At 39.4% G+C, this 14935-nt stretch overlaps 1 protein-coding gene across 1 annotated transcript in view; it reads right to left on the bottom strand.

The window, feature by feature from the left end:
- Nucleotides 1-2217: 2217 nt before the first annotated feature.
- Nucleotides 2218-14935, bottom strand: part of LOC137498203 (prolyl 4-hydroxylase subunit alpha-1-like) — a 698966-nt gene continuing 686248 nt past the window's right edge. The window contains exon 17 of the mRNA XM_068225776.1: nt 2218-2694. Coding sequence (XP_068081877.1) covers nt 2582-2694 — 113 coding nt within the window. The 3' untranslated portion in view covers nt 2218-2581. The remainder of the gene's footprint in view (nt 2695-14935) is intronic.

Here is a 14935-nt window from a genome sequence, read left to right as displayed (position 1 = left end):
AATTGGGTTAAATGAAGAAGTTATATCATGTTCAAGATCATGCTTTCACGTCTCTGCACAATATTTAAAATGAAATTTACCGTTGGTCTTTATAGCTATTGTTGAGAGTGAAGGAGAATTTCCGTTTGTGTATGTTTATCAGGAACTCAAGGGAGACTTCATTAGTTAGTCGGAACATAGAAAAAATGATGAACTCTTCTCAGAAGAACTCTTAAGGTTTCACTTTACTTTTTCCTGCCTGCTAGCTCTTCAGAAATGTGTGCGCGTGTGTTTTGTATTCAGGAATCATTCAAGACGAATATTTTCGCACTGCAAGATGTGTGGTTGAGGTTATTTTTAATATGTATAACTTTTGCTTTCTCAACGATTCATTTGTTTCTATATTCGTCCCTGTTTTTATCTCCTTGTAAGATGGGTATTGTTTAATGTAACGCCTTGTGTAATATAAATGCCTACATGCTAGCCTATTTCCCACATTTTGGCTGATGATGACGCCAAACAGCGTCGAAACTAGTTCCAAGTGCAAATATATGTTATAAATAAACTATAACATTTTTGTATTGAAAAGGTGGACCCTTTTAAGTTTTCCTATCTTCCATTCTCAGTTCAATACGGACAAAAATGAAATTCCTAGATTTAAATGTTGTGTAATAATGTATTAAAATTCAGGAACAGATACATTTCACTGTCAGGGTTCATATTAAAAAAATGGAAGCATTTTGATTATTGTTGTTCTGAAGTTCTATGAGTACCTTCAGATTATAGTGAAATATCAGAAAGTGTTAAGAGTTCTGGATAGCACAACTTGGCCAGAAAACCTGATTTTTCAGGAAACAGAAAATTAAACTTTTAAGCTTCTTCATGGACAAATAATGTTTCCAAGAGTACCTTTTGGAGGTCCATTTTCATGACTATTGGCAACATTTCAATTTCGTCGAGCGAGTGTGGACATTCTCAAAATGAATTTCATCATGATTCTAACAAAAGCATAATTGCATTTAAGCATAGTTACAAACCTTATGGTTATCAAGTTGGTTTGGGCCTCCTTTAAGACTTCTTAAACCTATGGATGATGTGAATTCATGGTTCCTGAAACTACAGCATCTGGAAACTGACCCCAAAATCAAGGAGAGAAAGCATGAAGATGGCAGTAATCAAGCTCTATACTGCCAGATTGGAATTTGTAAGCAGGTCAACAATAAGGACCACTGTCAGTACTTGTTTAAATTTGGTTCTCTGTTCATTGCATATTTATTATGTAAGTTGTAAGATGGTGATGTTTTGTTGTGTTGAAACCAAGAGTACCTTTTAAATGTTGTAAAAATCATTGCTATGGTAAATTAAAAAGGACTCTATATTTACAAATTGTAATTTTGCCTGATATTCAAGTTTGTTTGTGCTGAAGGTCAGTTCAGTAAGAGGATGTGGATGACCCTCTTTTAGTAAAACTGCAGTCTGTTCTGTCCAAAAATGTTTTAGGAGTGCAAGTTTTGTAGGAAAATTATACAGGAAGAGAATTTCAGAGGAAATAACTGAAGGAAAAAAGTAGAGAGAAAAAAATGCATAAAAGCAATACAAAATCAATTCTTTGTTAACACATTTATACCCTTCATAATTTTAAAGGTAATTGTAAAGGAAAATCAGGGTAATGTGAGGTCAGGAACATCGTATGATATTCAAGTCAAGTATCAAACAACTTCTGAAAGATAGGATATCACCTGTGAATTTGTTTATTCAGTGTGTGACACAGACTAATTTTCATATTAAAGGGAAACAAATGCATGTTGTATGAGAAAATCTGCAATCATTATTTGAGATTCTGACAGGTACTGGTAATAAGACAGAAATACAGTGACAGGGCGGTTTTACTATTGTAATAATACAGTGATATCAACAGTATGGAATAAAATCACTCTGCTTATAAACTGAAATCTTGTCTAGTGACCTTTTTCAAATATAAACATACATCTCAAACATGTTACATAAGGGAGCAAAATTTTTGAAATTGCAGAATGTAGCTCTTTCAGATGGGATCATTTTTACCATATAATGTTGTAAACAGACTGCTTCTGCCATTTTATAAAACGTCTATAAACTTACCTAAAACTTAACTTAAATACATCTTACACTGGCCCACTATTCTTACTGAATCGTTTATTTCCACTTTTCTGTGTAAAATGCATACATATTATAAAGCAACAAAGCAATATCCACTGGCAAGAGAATTCAACACAGAACTATGTTTATACATGTTAAGCACAAGAGAGACAATTCCTTCTGTTTTAGCTGCAGTAGAATTTGTAATACATTTGTGACCTCGTTCACCCTTGAGTATCAAGAAATGTGACAATGACTTGATATATTCACATGAAGAAGTTAAATAATGCAGTCAGGAACATTAAACATTTCTTTACAGTGGCACAGCAGACTGAAACACAATAAAAATCACTTCTCTTGAAATAAAATGGCACCGAGATAAATTCCAATATTTTTATGCCACACTTCTTAGAAGAAGACTCATTTCTCAACATTGTTATATAATGTGGACCATGAGAGTTTAGAAGATATTCCTTACAAGTAATTAACTATCAGGTACCAAATAATAATCAGGCCAGTATGTCCAGTCATCATCTATCTCAAGGGCGCAAGGTCTTGTGAATTCTTGACCATATTCATGTAACCATTTGGTTGACACTGAAATCAAAAGCAGTAATTTAGAGAACAAAAATGGAAGAAATTCTGATATTAGTGTTTTATCTTTTGTGACAGATAATGACAATATTGTTTTTGACAGAATATTTATAAACACCCTGCCACATACATACGCACATATACATGCACATACTTCCCATCACCATTGAAAAAGTGAGCTAACTAAACCAACCCCCACAGTGATAGGGCCCTGATGGGCCTTGGCCTACCAAGCAACTGCTGCTCAGCCCAAAGGCCTGAAGATTATGAGGCAATGCACCGTCAGTGTGGCAAATCCTCTGGGCCATTATTGTTTTCTAGACCGGATCACCAACTCATCAGGAGATAGCTCCTCAATCGTAATCATGTAGGCTGAGTAGACCTTGAAACCAACCCTCACGTCCAGATAAAAACACTAACCTATCCAGGAATTGAACCCGGGGCCTATGGGTGAGAGGTAGACATACCATCCCAAGACTGCTGGGCTGGCTCTTTGAAAAGTGACAATCCTCTCATATGAGGGCTGTTGGAGTAGATAAAAGAGTGACTGAATTGGAGTAGATGAAGCATAATCTAATCCTGTAATGATTAAGAGGGGTGTTCTGCAAGGCTGTATTATTAGACCTTTGTGTTTTCTTATGTATATAAATGATGTGTGAAAAGAACTGGAACCACAGATAAGGCTTTTTGAGGATGATATACTTTGTCGAGTAATAAACAAGTTATAGGATTGTGAGTGACTGCAAAAGGATGAAAAGTCAGGTTGTAAGTTTCACTAAGAGGAAAGGTCCTCTTAGTTTTAAAAGGTGAAAGTACCTCACGGAGATCACTGCAAGTAAGTCTGCCCCCCTTAGTCTCCTTTCTTGATACAGGATCGAGGATGAGGTGAGAATGAATTTATATGACACAATTTTACATTTTTTGCTCTTCCAGACGCCAACTTCAGTCGAGGAGCTGAAGATGAAATGAATGATGATGAATTAAATTAGGTAAGGATGCAGAAGGAATCGACTATTATATATGAATAGCAACTGCCCCGGTATTTTCCTAGAAGTGAAAACATGAAACCGCCGAAAACCATTCTCAGGACAGCCAAAGATATGGTTCGAACCGATCATCTCCCGAATGCAGTGCTTAGCTCAACAACCATAGCGCATTGACATATATATAGCCACTCCACTCGGTGGAGATCATTGCAAGTACCTAGGTGTTAATATAAGGAAGGTCTTCATTGAGCTGTAAATAAAGATTACAGAGCTCTTCATATGATTATTACGGTATTTAGTGGTTGTAAGGATGAAAAGGAGAGGCCATATAAGATCCCAATTGAGTGTGGTTCCAGTGTATTGTGACTTACATCAGGATTACTTGATATGTGAAATGGAAGAGATCCAAAGGAAAGCAGCACAATTTGTTCTGGGTGATTTCTGACAAAAGAATAGTGTTACAAAAAATGTTGCAAACTTTGGGCTGGGAAGACTTGGGAGTAAGGAGATGGTTTTTTGCCAGTAGCTTTATTTTAAGTTTAAAATTTCATGTTTGTTCCGTACTGAATAGAGAAATATACAATATTAAATAGAAGGAAGGATCCGCCTTTCAATACTCCGTTGTTAAGTTGAACCAAATAGAAGTTACAACCTGTTCATTTGGGACCAGTTTCAACACATTTGAAGTGTCATCATCAGCCAGTTAGCAAAGCAGTGCAAAAATTAAGTCATAAAGATCTAAAAACAAATAACACAATGATCACAGGCAAAAAATTAACACTATTTCGACGAAGCAATTCCAGTTGATGTTCATAACACAATGATCACAGTCAAAAGAGTAAAACGAACACCACTATTTCATGCCCGAAACAAATCCAGTTGAAGTTCATAAGCAGGTCTAGTACAATCCTGTTATGCCGCATTCACATCTGAAGATGTAAGAAGATGTTGTATTTCAGATCGATAACAAGTTAAAGGACTTGATCTAATATGCAAACTTGAAGGATAACTCGTTATGAAATTGAACTTGTGATATGCAGTTATGTATAGCTGTTGCTAGGCGGGCCTTGTAGGCATGAACAGGTTGTAACTTCTATTTGGTTCAAATTAACAACGGAGTATTGAAAGGTGGATCCTTCCTTCTATTTAATATTGTATAGTGGCTTTACGTCGCACCGGCACAGATAGGTCTTATGGTGGCGATGGGATGCGAAAGGCCTAGGAGTTGGAAGGAAATGGCCGTGGCCTTAATTAAGGTACAGCCCAGCATTTTCCTGGTGTGAAAATGGGAAACCACGGAAAACCATCTTTAGGGCTGCCGACAGTGGGATTCGAACCCACTATCTTCCGGATGCAAGCTCACAGCCACGCGCCCCTAAATGTATGGCCAACTTGCCCGGTAGTAAGGAGATGAGCTGTGTGACTAAGCGGTATATACCTTAAAGAAATTGGGGTAGATGTTCCACCTAATCAACACTTCAATATACAGGTAGAAATATTTATTTCGTATTGTTAGACCAGTTTCAGTACCTGTGGTACCATCTTCAGTAAAAACAACAAATTAGCACTAACTTAGAAAAAAGCATTAAAATGACCTACATATACAAAAATGAGGTGAGAATTAATTTATATGGCATAATTTTACATAATTTTTGCCCTTCCTGATGCCAACCATGGAAAACCATCTTCAGGGCTGCCAACAGTGAGGTTTGAACGCACTATCTCCCGGATGCAAGCTCAAAGCTTCGCACCCCTAACTGCACAGCCAACTCGCCTGATTTAAATAAGTGACTTAAGACCAAGTTCTTATCCACTTTTTTGACACATGGGACTGTTTAATTTTTTTTGTTGCATATGTAGGTGGTTTTAAGGTTTTTTTCTTATTAGAGCTAATTTATTCTTTAAAATTTTCCCACATCCGTTATTGAAGATGGTACTACAGGTACCAAAACTGGTGTAACAATATGAAATAAATAGTTCTTCCTGTATACTGAAGTGTTGATTAGATGGAACATATACCCCAATTTCTTTAAGGTATTGTCTATATCAGCATGGAATAAAAATAATTCATTGTAAGCGGTATACTACGAGCTGTCAGTGGAGAGATGGTGTGGAATGACATTAATAGACAAATAAGGTAGAGTGGAGCATTTAAGGTAAGAAAGAAGATAAAGCTGGAATTCACGAGGACAAATATTCATTTATAGGAATGGAAATTTGGGATTGGAAAAATTTATCGAGGGAAATGTTCAATAAATTTCCAGGTTCTTTGAAATCATTTAAGAAAAGGCTAGGTACACTGTCACCTGGACGACAGCCCTAAATGCAGATTAATTTTGACTAATTGATTGATTGACTGATGTAAAAATAAGCAGCTGTACATCTGTCCTTATTTTAATAATAATAATAATAATAATAATAATAATAATAATAATGTTATTTGCTTTACGTCCCACTAACTACTTTTACGGTCTTCGGAGACGCCGAGGTGCCGGAATTTAGTCCCGCAGGAGTTCTTTTACGTGCCAGTAAATCTACCGACACGGGGCTGTCGTATTTGAGCACCTTCAAATACCACCGGACTGAGCCAGGATCGAATCTGCCAAGTTGGGGTTAGAAGGCCAGCGCCTTAACCGTCTGAGCCACTCAGCCCGGCTGTCCTTATTTTCAGAATTGTAGTGGTAAGTTTAAATAACTGAATTAATTAGAAGTCAACTGCCATTAATAAGAGTAACTGAATGATTAAGAAACAATCCGAATGATTGCTAGCCAAGAATTACAGTAATTCTAACAATAATCTCTCACTAGAGAAATATTCAAATAATTATTAGTAAACCTTCAACAATTGACAGTCATCATAAATGATCTCTTGAAGAACAATAATAATTCTTCAATAAGAGTCAGTACTTGATAATAATCCAATTATATATACATCTAATAAAACTGTAAGTGAGGAACAATGCTTGTCTGTAGATTAGTTCTGACATAACTCGGGCACAGGTTGAGATATTTCAATGAAATTTGGTGTACATTTAGGTTCATTCTTAACTTAAATACTGGGCTATATATTATAAAGGTAACTCAAACAATGAGCCATAAAAAGAAAATGTATATCAGGATGGCAAAAAATTGACCTTGAACCTCAGAAATTTTGGCATGATCAAATGAATGTAGATAGAGAAAAAATGGTATGGAAATAATAATTTAAGACCCTAACTTGTTCTATAAAATAGTAACTGGAATGTCTGTCTAGAATAGGTAGCTTGCAATAAGTATTTTTATAGTTTCCCTATTTCCATTTTACAGAACATTAAATACTTTCATGCATGCAAAGAAAGACATTGCTAGTGCAGTGAAGTGTGAAATTCCTAGTCTTACGAGGAATGGTTTCGCTGATGATATTTGTCGTTTTCCTCATCATTGACAGTGAGCAATTGACTGTCTCTGTGATTACCTTGAAGTTTGTTATTGTGTTAATGTATATGAATTAACGTGTGGGCAGACTTCTGTGTTCACAACAATGTCATGTTATTCAACTGCATTCAACATTATTACTCTTAAGATGGAGAAAGTGATATGCTCAGATAAATTCTACGGACATGTATTTGCTCTCTTCCCTGGTCTAACTTCTTGTTCAAATATCTGGTCTAAAGGACATGTGTCAGTAATATGTCCCTCCCTAAGTATATTTTGAAACATGGTTGCCATGACTCAGTAAGTGACCCACATATATATTTTTCACTACAGGATAAATTAATAAACATGGTAGTTCTATGGGTCGGCAGTGCAAGAAGGGTGGTGGGATGGTGTTACATGCTCAGGTATTTCTGTCATGGTGCGAGGAGAGGTAACTGAAGGAATTTCTCAGGTAGGCCCAGGTGCGTTGTAAAGTGTTTAGTATTTTGTGAAGGATGCTTAGGGAGTGGTAAGTACGTTGCCTGCTTAGACACGGCCAAGATAAGCATGTAAATGATGACGATACATGACCTTAGATTGCATATGTAGTGTCACTGCCTTAGTAATATACAGGACGTACTGCAGAAAGCGTGCCAAGCCAATCAGCTGATCAACTGAGGTGAGCTAAGCGAATATTATAAGTTGCAGCTGTGAATGGAATTCATACGGATTGGGAGCATTCTTTGGATAATTGTGACTGTTGAAAGACAGAACTTCAAGTATATTGCATGTTTGTTCTTTAAATTTATCACATCAGGATTTACGTAAACAGCTATTATTAAGATGTCACCTTATAGTTTAGGTTAGGTATGGTATCTTCACATGATGAGTAATATAAATTCAAAGGATATAATAATTCTCGTGGAATTTATTCATTTAATTGTTATCATATAACACATTTTTGTGGAAATACAATGTGTTGCGAATTTAAATAGAGTGTGTGAATGTTCACGGGTGCCACAATGCTAAGAACGCATGCGTGCCATGGCGAAAATACAACTATACAAGTAAATTTAGAGCCACACCAATATTTTCAATTTTTTCGTATGAGGGCTGTTTAACTTTATGAAAAACAAAAATTCCAACCAAATAAATACCTGTTCAAAGAATAAAGGAGTATGTTACACTCATCTTCCCAAACTGATAACTGATAATGAGATCTGCTTTTGACTTTCTTGTTACACAGATTTACAGCAGGACGTTTTATTGTTCATACAGAACAAGCATAAATACGGACAGTAACCAACTGAAGCTACATATGGTAAAAGCAAAACTGAATGCAATTTATAAAATCTAACCTTCTGTTAAATTATTTTAGCACTTTTATGCATGTATTTTTAAATTTTAAATAAACTATTGCTGGTAGATAATATTTAGATGTTAGAAGCAATGCAACTTAATAGGACTTAAGTAATAATTAAGAAATTATTCCTCGGCAATTTCCGTGAATGTGGAAAGTAACTAACAGATCTTGCTGGTCAGTGCATTAATGTTTGGGAAAACATGGGCTATTCCTATTATTATTTTTATAATACGTTTGTTATCTACATATTTGTATTAATGCATAATAATTATTTGTTGGGAACACTGACAACTAAAACACTCAAGCTTTGACCACATAGATCACATGTCAAACCTACTTCTCCTAAAATTACACTAACGTGACTTACGAGTTGTGATGAAATTACAGGTGTTAATGATCTCATCTGTCGTATTAATACAACATTTGTGAATATTTTATCATTTCAAAATACAGACGTATCATGCCCTTGCACTGCACAGGTCAGACGGAGGAAACGGTTCGCCCCTTTGCGTGACATCATCGGAGCTACCATACGGCCTGTATATCACGAAGGCAGTGGTAGTGTACACATGCGTTCTGTCCTCGTAGTCGATTTTGTAGGGTCACACAACATCACAGTAATCAAAATGAGGCAAAACAAGTGCTTTGACCATTGTACTTTTCAGTTTATCTGGAAAAATGTATTTTAACAGGTTTAAAGAGTGACAAGTTTTCATTCAGGGTAATGCCAAGGCATTTCACTGTGGATGTAAGTGGTGTTCTACTGCCACAAATGATAATGGGGGAGAGATCCACTTAGTTAATTTTGGATAGGAGCTTGGTATATTTTAGAAGTATTACTTGAGGTATTCATATTATACATTTTCTTTCATTATTTGAGGTTTAGAACGGTTAATGTTTCTGCACAATGAAGACCATGACGCTATGGGAGGGAGGTCTTCGTTTAGACGATCTGCAGCTAAGTGAAGGTCATCCAAAGCCATATTTATATAAAACTGTAGATCATCAGCATAAATAAGTTTGCAATATTTTAAACTGTGAGAGATATCATTGACATATAGGGGAAATAGAAATAGAGTACGCCATAACAAAGTATTCTGACCATCAGAAATAGAATATCGTCATTCGTGAAGGTAACAATATATCCACGATAAGCCACTGTCTGAAAAGTGAAGATAATGTAACTTAGATATAAAATGTCGAATTCTATAGTATTGAATGCTTTACTTAAGTCCAGCAGTTCTAGAATGGTTGTCTGTCTTTTGTCCATGGCCAGTATGGTTACAAAAATGTTGCATGCAAAGTTTGGGCTGGGAAGACTTGAGAGAAAGGAGACAAGCTGCTCGACTAAGTGGTACCGTATGTACAATGATTAGCCTAAACGTTTTAGGATCAACCCATTCAATACAATAATAATGTAGTCTAGATGTAGATTACAACGTTCTAAATATATTCAGGACTAGTTTTGACGCATTTTTGCGTCATCCTCAGCTGTACAACGAACTTGGAAAAAAGGCAAATATATATATAACTCATGATAGATATTAACTTTTACATAAGATAAAAACCCTATGATGTCTACATTAAAACAAACGGCACATAATAAAACCTTTAAATTATAATGTTTAACTGTTCTTTCTTTACCCACAAGTTGAAGACTTGCGAGTCAAATGTACTGAATGTTGAATAACACTTCTCAAGATGATTCATGACCCTGTGGACATGTGGTACCTAGTTCAAAATATTTGGTTTGCACCCCACAATAATAAAATAGCTTGTATTTTAAAACATTTTGCACATTAATTCAGTTATAGTTCTTTTTTTTGTTTTTTTTTTTTTGCTAGGGGCTTTACGTCGCACCGACACAGATAGGTCTTATGGCGACGATGGGATAGGAGTTGGAAGGAAGCGGCCGTGGCCTTAATTAAGGTACAGCCCCAGCATTTGCCTGGTGTGAAAATGGGAAACCACGGAAAACCATTTTCAGGGCTGCCGATAGTGGGATTCGAACCTACTATCTCCCGGATGCAAGCTCACAGCCGCGCGCCTCTACGCGCACGGCCAACTCACCCGGTGTTATAGTTCTTGAACTGCGTTTCTCACGAGGAGCCACCTTAAAATAAACATCAGTATAAACAGCCGAATAAGATTTGAATTTGGCTATATTCTTCTATATCTGAAGGCCTTTGAGGTGGAAACATATAAATAGATTCTTAAGATGTAAACAGGAATTGCTTTTCCCCAGTTCAAATGTGGAACCTGTAAATAATGAAAATCCACAGCCTGTTTCCAGTCATTTGACTGGGTCAGGAATGTAATGAATGAAGCCCCATCTAGCGGCAAGGATAGGAATTGTGCCAGCTGCCGAAGCCTGTCACACTCCTCTGGGGCAATGAGTACTGAATGACAGATGAAATGAAATTATATTGGAGAGTGTTGCTGAAATGAAATATGACAGGGAAAACCGGAGTACCCGGAGAAAAACCTGCTTTTGCCTCCGCCTTGTCCAGTACAAATCCCTCATGGAGTGACCGAGATTTGAACCACGGAACCCAGCGGTGAGAGGCTGGTGCGCTGCCGCCTGAGCCACGGAGGCTCTAACCTGTAAATAATAAAAACCGCTAATAATAATTAAAAGCGGAATGGTTATAAGACCGTATTCAATAATATAATTGTTTGTAAGACTCACCCCAAACGGCCGTAGCCTGAGCATGGTGTAAGTGAAGTGCAGTGAGCAATGAACAGCTTGAGTCAGGTATGTTTATCTGGACGGGACAGGGAGGGGCGATAGGGGTAGGCGGAAGAATGACGTGTGGAGCGGTCATATGGAGGGGATTTGGAGAGCGTGGCCTACGAAACGAATATTGAGAATGTTGCGCATAATGCATAACCGCTCCACACGCCCTTCTTCCACCAACCCCTATCACCCCGCCCTTGTCCCGCCTAGATATGCATACCTGACTCAAGCTGTTCATTGTAGAGCTGGGAACGGTAGGAGAGGAGCGGAGCAGTTGTTTTCGCTCGTCCTCCGGAGACCTCCGGTAGTCCTCCGATTGAATTCAAGGGCGGAAAATTCAAATGCTTTAATGTGGGCAATGTAGTAACGGTGATCTTAGGAGGAATTACAATTTAAATTTCATTACTAATTCCACAGATGCATGTGTTCCCCCACGTTTGTCATTCAAGATCGCCGCATTATTTGTTACGCTATGAACAACAGATTTTGATCTGCTGACATTCAGTTTGCAATAGGTGCAGGTGGATAGAATACTGTAGGTTGAATATTGGCACATATTATCATCATCATCATCATCTGTTTACCCTCCAGGTTCGGTTTTTCCCTCGGACTTAGCGAGGGATCCCACCTCTACCGCCTCAGGGCAGTGTCCTGGAGCTTCAGACTCTTGGTCGGGGGATACAACTGGGGAGTATGACCAGTACCTCGCCCAGGCGGCCTCACCTGCTATGGTGAACAGGGGCCTAGTAGGAGGATGGGAAGATTGGAAGGGATAGGCAAGGATGAGGGAAGGAAGCGGCCGTGGCCTTAAGTTAGGTACCATCCCGGCATTCGCCTGGAGGTGAAGTGGGAAACCACGGAAAACCACTTCGAGGATGGCTGAGGTGGGAATCGAACCCACCTCTACTCAGTTGACCTCCCGAGGCTGAGTTGACCCCGTTCCAGTCCTCGTCCCACTTTTCAAATTTCGTGGCAGAGCCGGGAATCGAACCCGGACCTCCGGGGGTGGCAGCTAATCACGCTAACCACTACACCACAGAGGCGGCGGCACATATTATACCATTGCAAATGCATTTACAATATTATTAATAGTAAAACAGTTTAAGCAATAAGTATATTCCAGTGCATGTAAACATGTATTATATACGATGCCCTTACATTGTGTTATACGTGTAGCTCATTTATTACGGAAGAGTACGTCCGGCTCCATGACTAAATGGTTACCGTGCTGGCCGTTGGTCACAGGGGTCCTAGGTTCGATTCCCGGCAGGATCGGGAATTTTAATTTTAATTGGTTAATTTCGCTGGTATTGGAGCTGGGTGTATGTGTCGTCTTCATAATCATTTCATCCTCATCACGCCGCGCAGGTCGCCTAAGGCTATCAAATCACAAGACCTGCATCTGGTGAGCCGAACTTGTCCTCGGACACTCCCGGCACTAAAAGCCATACGCCATTTCATTTTTTAATGACGAAATGATTGGTATTGGTTATATGCTGTACCGGGCTGAGTAGTTCAGACGGTAGAGCTGTGGCCTTCTGAGCTCAAGTCTGCGGTTTCAGTTCCGACTTTGCTCGGCGGTACTTGAAGATGCTGACATACGAGAGTCGCATGTCGGCAGGTGTACCGGCACATGAAAGAACTCCTGTGGGACAAAATACCGGCACCTTAACGTGGCAGAAAACCACAGAAGTGGTTATGGGAGTACAATAATAATAATAATAATAATAATAATAATAATAATAATAATAATAATAATAATAATAATAATAATAATAATCTTTCTATCAATTTACCCTCCAGGGTTGGGTGTTCCCTCGTTCGCAGAGAGGATCTCACCTATACCGCCTCAAGGACAGTGTCCTGGAGCGTGAGACTTTCGATCGGGGATACTTTTTTGTTTTGTTTTACACAGATAGGTCTTATGGCGACGATAGGATAGGGAAGGTCTGGGAGTGGAAAGGAAGCGCCCGTGGCCTTAACTAAGTTACATCCCCAGCATATGCCTGGTGTGAAAATGGGAAAGCGCGGAAAACCAACTTCAGGGCTGCCGACAGTGGAATTCGAACCCACTATCTCCCGGTTGAAAGTGGGTTCGGACCCCACTGTCGGCAGCCCTGAAGATGGTTTTACGTCGTTTTCCATTTTCACGTCTAGAAATTGCCCTCCTTAGTCGTTCCTATCACATCGTCGCCATAAGACGGCATGGCGTAAAGCAAATTGTTACAAAAGTAATCGACAAATGAAACACGAACGATAAATGAGAATGTATATATTTCATATATTCGCCTTCGTCATACGTATAAAGCAGTATTTACCATGTCGCTACCACATCCGTTGCGCTCCACTACTGGAAGTGCAAGCAAGCACACATTCGGTTCTGTTGCTCCGTCCTCCGCTCGCCCACCGAAACCACCGATTGGTTTCCAAGCAACAGTTGACTACCGGAGAATACCGGAGGGAGCGCTGCACTCGCACTACCGATTGCAATCATAGGAGCAACTGCTCCGTTCCCAGCTCTAAGTCCAATGACGAAATGATGCAATCTCAGATGAAACTGTGGAATATGACATAGCTAAGACGAAGACAGACTGCCTAGAGCTGAGAACGGTAGGAGCGGAGCGGAGCAATTGTTTTCGCTCTTCTTCTGGAGACGTCCGATAGTCCTCCGATTGAATTCACTGGCGGAAAATTCAAATATTTTAATGTGGGCAATGTAGTAATGGTGATCTTGGGTGGAATTACAATTTAGGCTTCAGTATCAATTCCACAGATGCATGTGTCTTTCTACGCTTGTCATTCAAATGCTGCAGTCGTTTCAAGATTGCCTCATTATTTTGTTACGCTGTGAATAACAGATTTTGATCTGTTGAAATTCAGTTTGCGTCCGCCTCTGTGGTGTAGTGGTTAGTGTGATTAGCTGCCACCCCCGGAGGCCCGGGTTCGATTTCCGGCTCTGCCATGAAATGTGAAAAGTGGTACGAGGGCTGGAACGGGGTCCGCTCAGCCTCGGGAGGTCAACTGAGTAAAGGTGGGTTCGATTCCCCCCTCAGCCATCCTGGACGTGGTTTTCCGTGGTTTCCTAGTTCGCCTCCAGGCAAATGCCAGGATGATACCTAAGTTAAGGCCACGGCCGCTTCCTTCCCTCTTCCTTGTCTATCTCTTCCGAACTTCCCATCCCCCCGTAAGGCCCCTGTTCAGCATAGCAGGTGAGGCCGACTGGCGAGGTACTGATCATCCTCCCCAGTTGTATCCTCCGACCCAGAGTCTAAAATTCCAGGACACTGCCCTTGAGGCGGTAGAGGTGGGATCCCTCGATGAGTCCGAGGGAAAAACCAACCCTGGAGGGTAAGCAGATTAAGAAAGAAGGCTCATTTATTACTGAAGAGAATGAAGTGATTGGAATTGTTTATATGCTGTACCCGGCTGAGAAGTTCAGACGGTAGAGCGCTGGATAGTGGCTGGGACGGAGCGGTCCAGTTGTTGTGACGTCATCATCCGGTTGTACCGAGTAAACTACCGAGTGAATGTACTGTAGCGGCATGACAACGTAAAGGTATTTCACCCGTTTATTCAATGCCCTTTTCTCACAACATAACTGTTTCGCTTAATACAGCAATGTTGTTTTCTTCTGCTGAAACCGACTACCACCCGTCACGTAAATGCGGCCGCAAAATGTGCATTTTGCTGATGTTTATCATCGTAATTTCAAAGAAATGCAACGCATCAGACGGCCTTCGTGGCATTTGTGGTACATATTTC

The sequence above is a fragment of the Anabrus simplex genome, chromosome 1 (genome assembly GCF_040414725.1).
Source record: "Anabrus simplex isolate iqAnaSimp1 chromosome 1, ASM4041472v1, whole genome shotgun sequence".
Lineage (NCBI taxonomy): Eukaryota > Metazoa > Arthropoda > Insecta > Orthoptera > Tettigoniidae > Anabrus > Anabrus simplex.
This window is presented reverse-complemented; position numbering and strand designations above follow the sequence as displayed.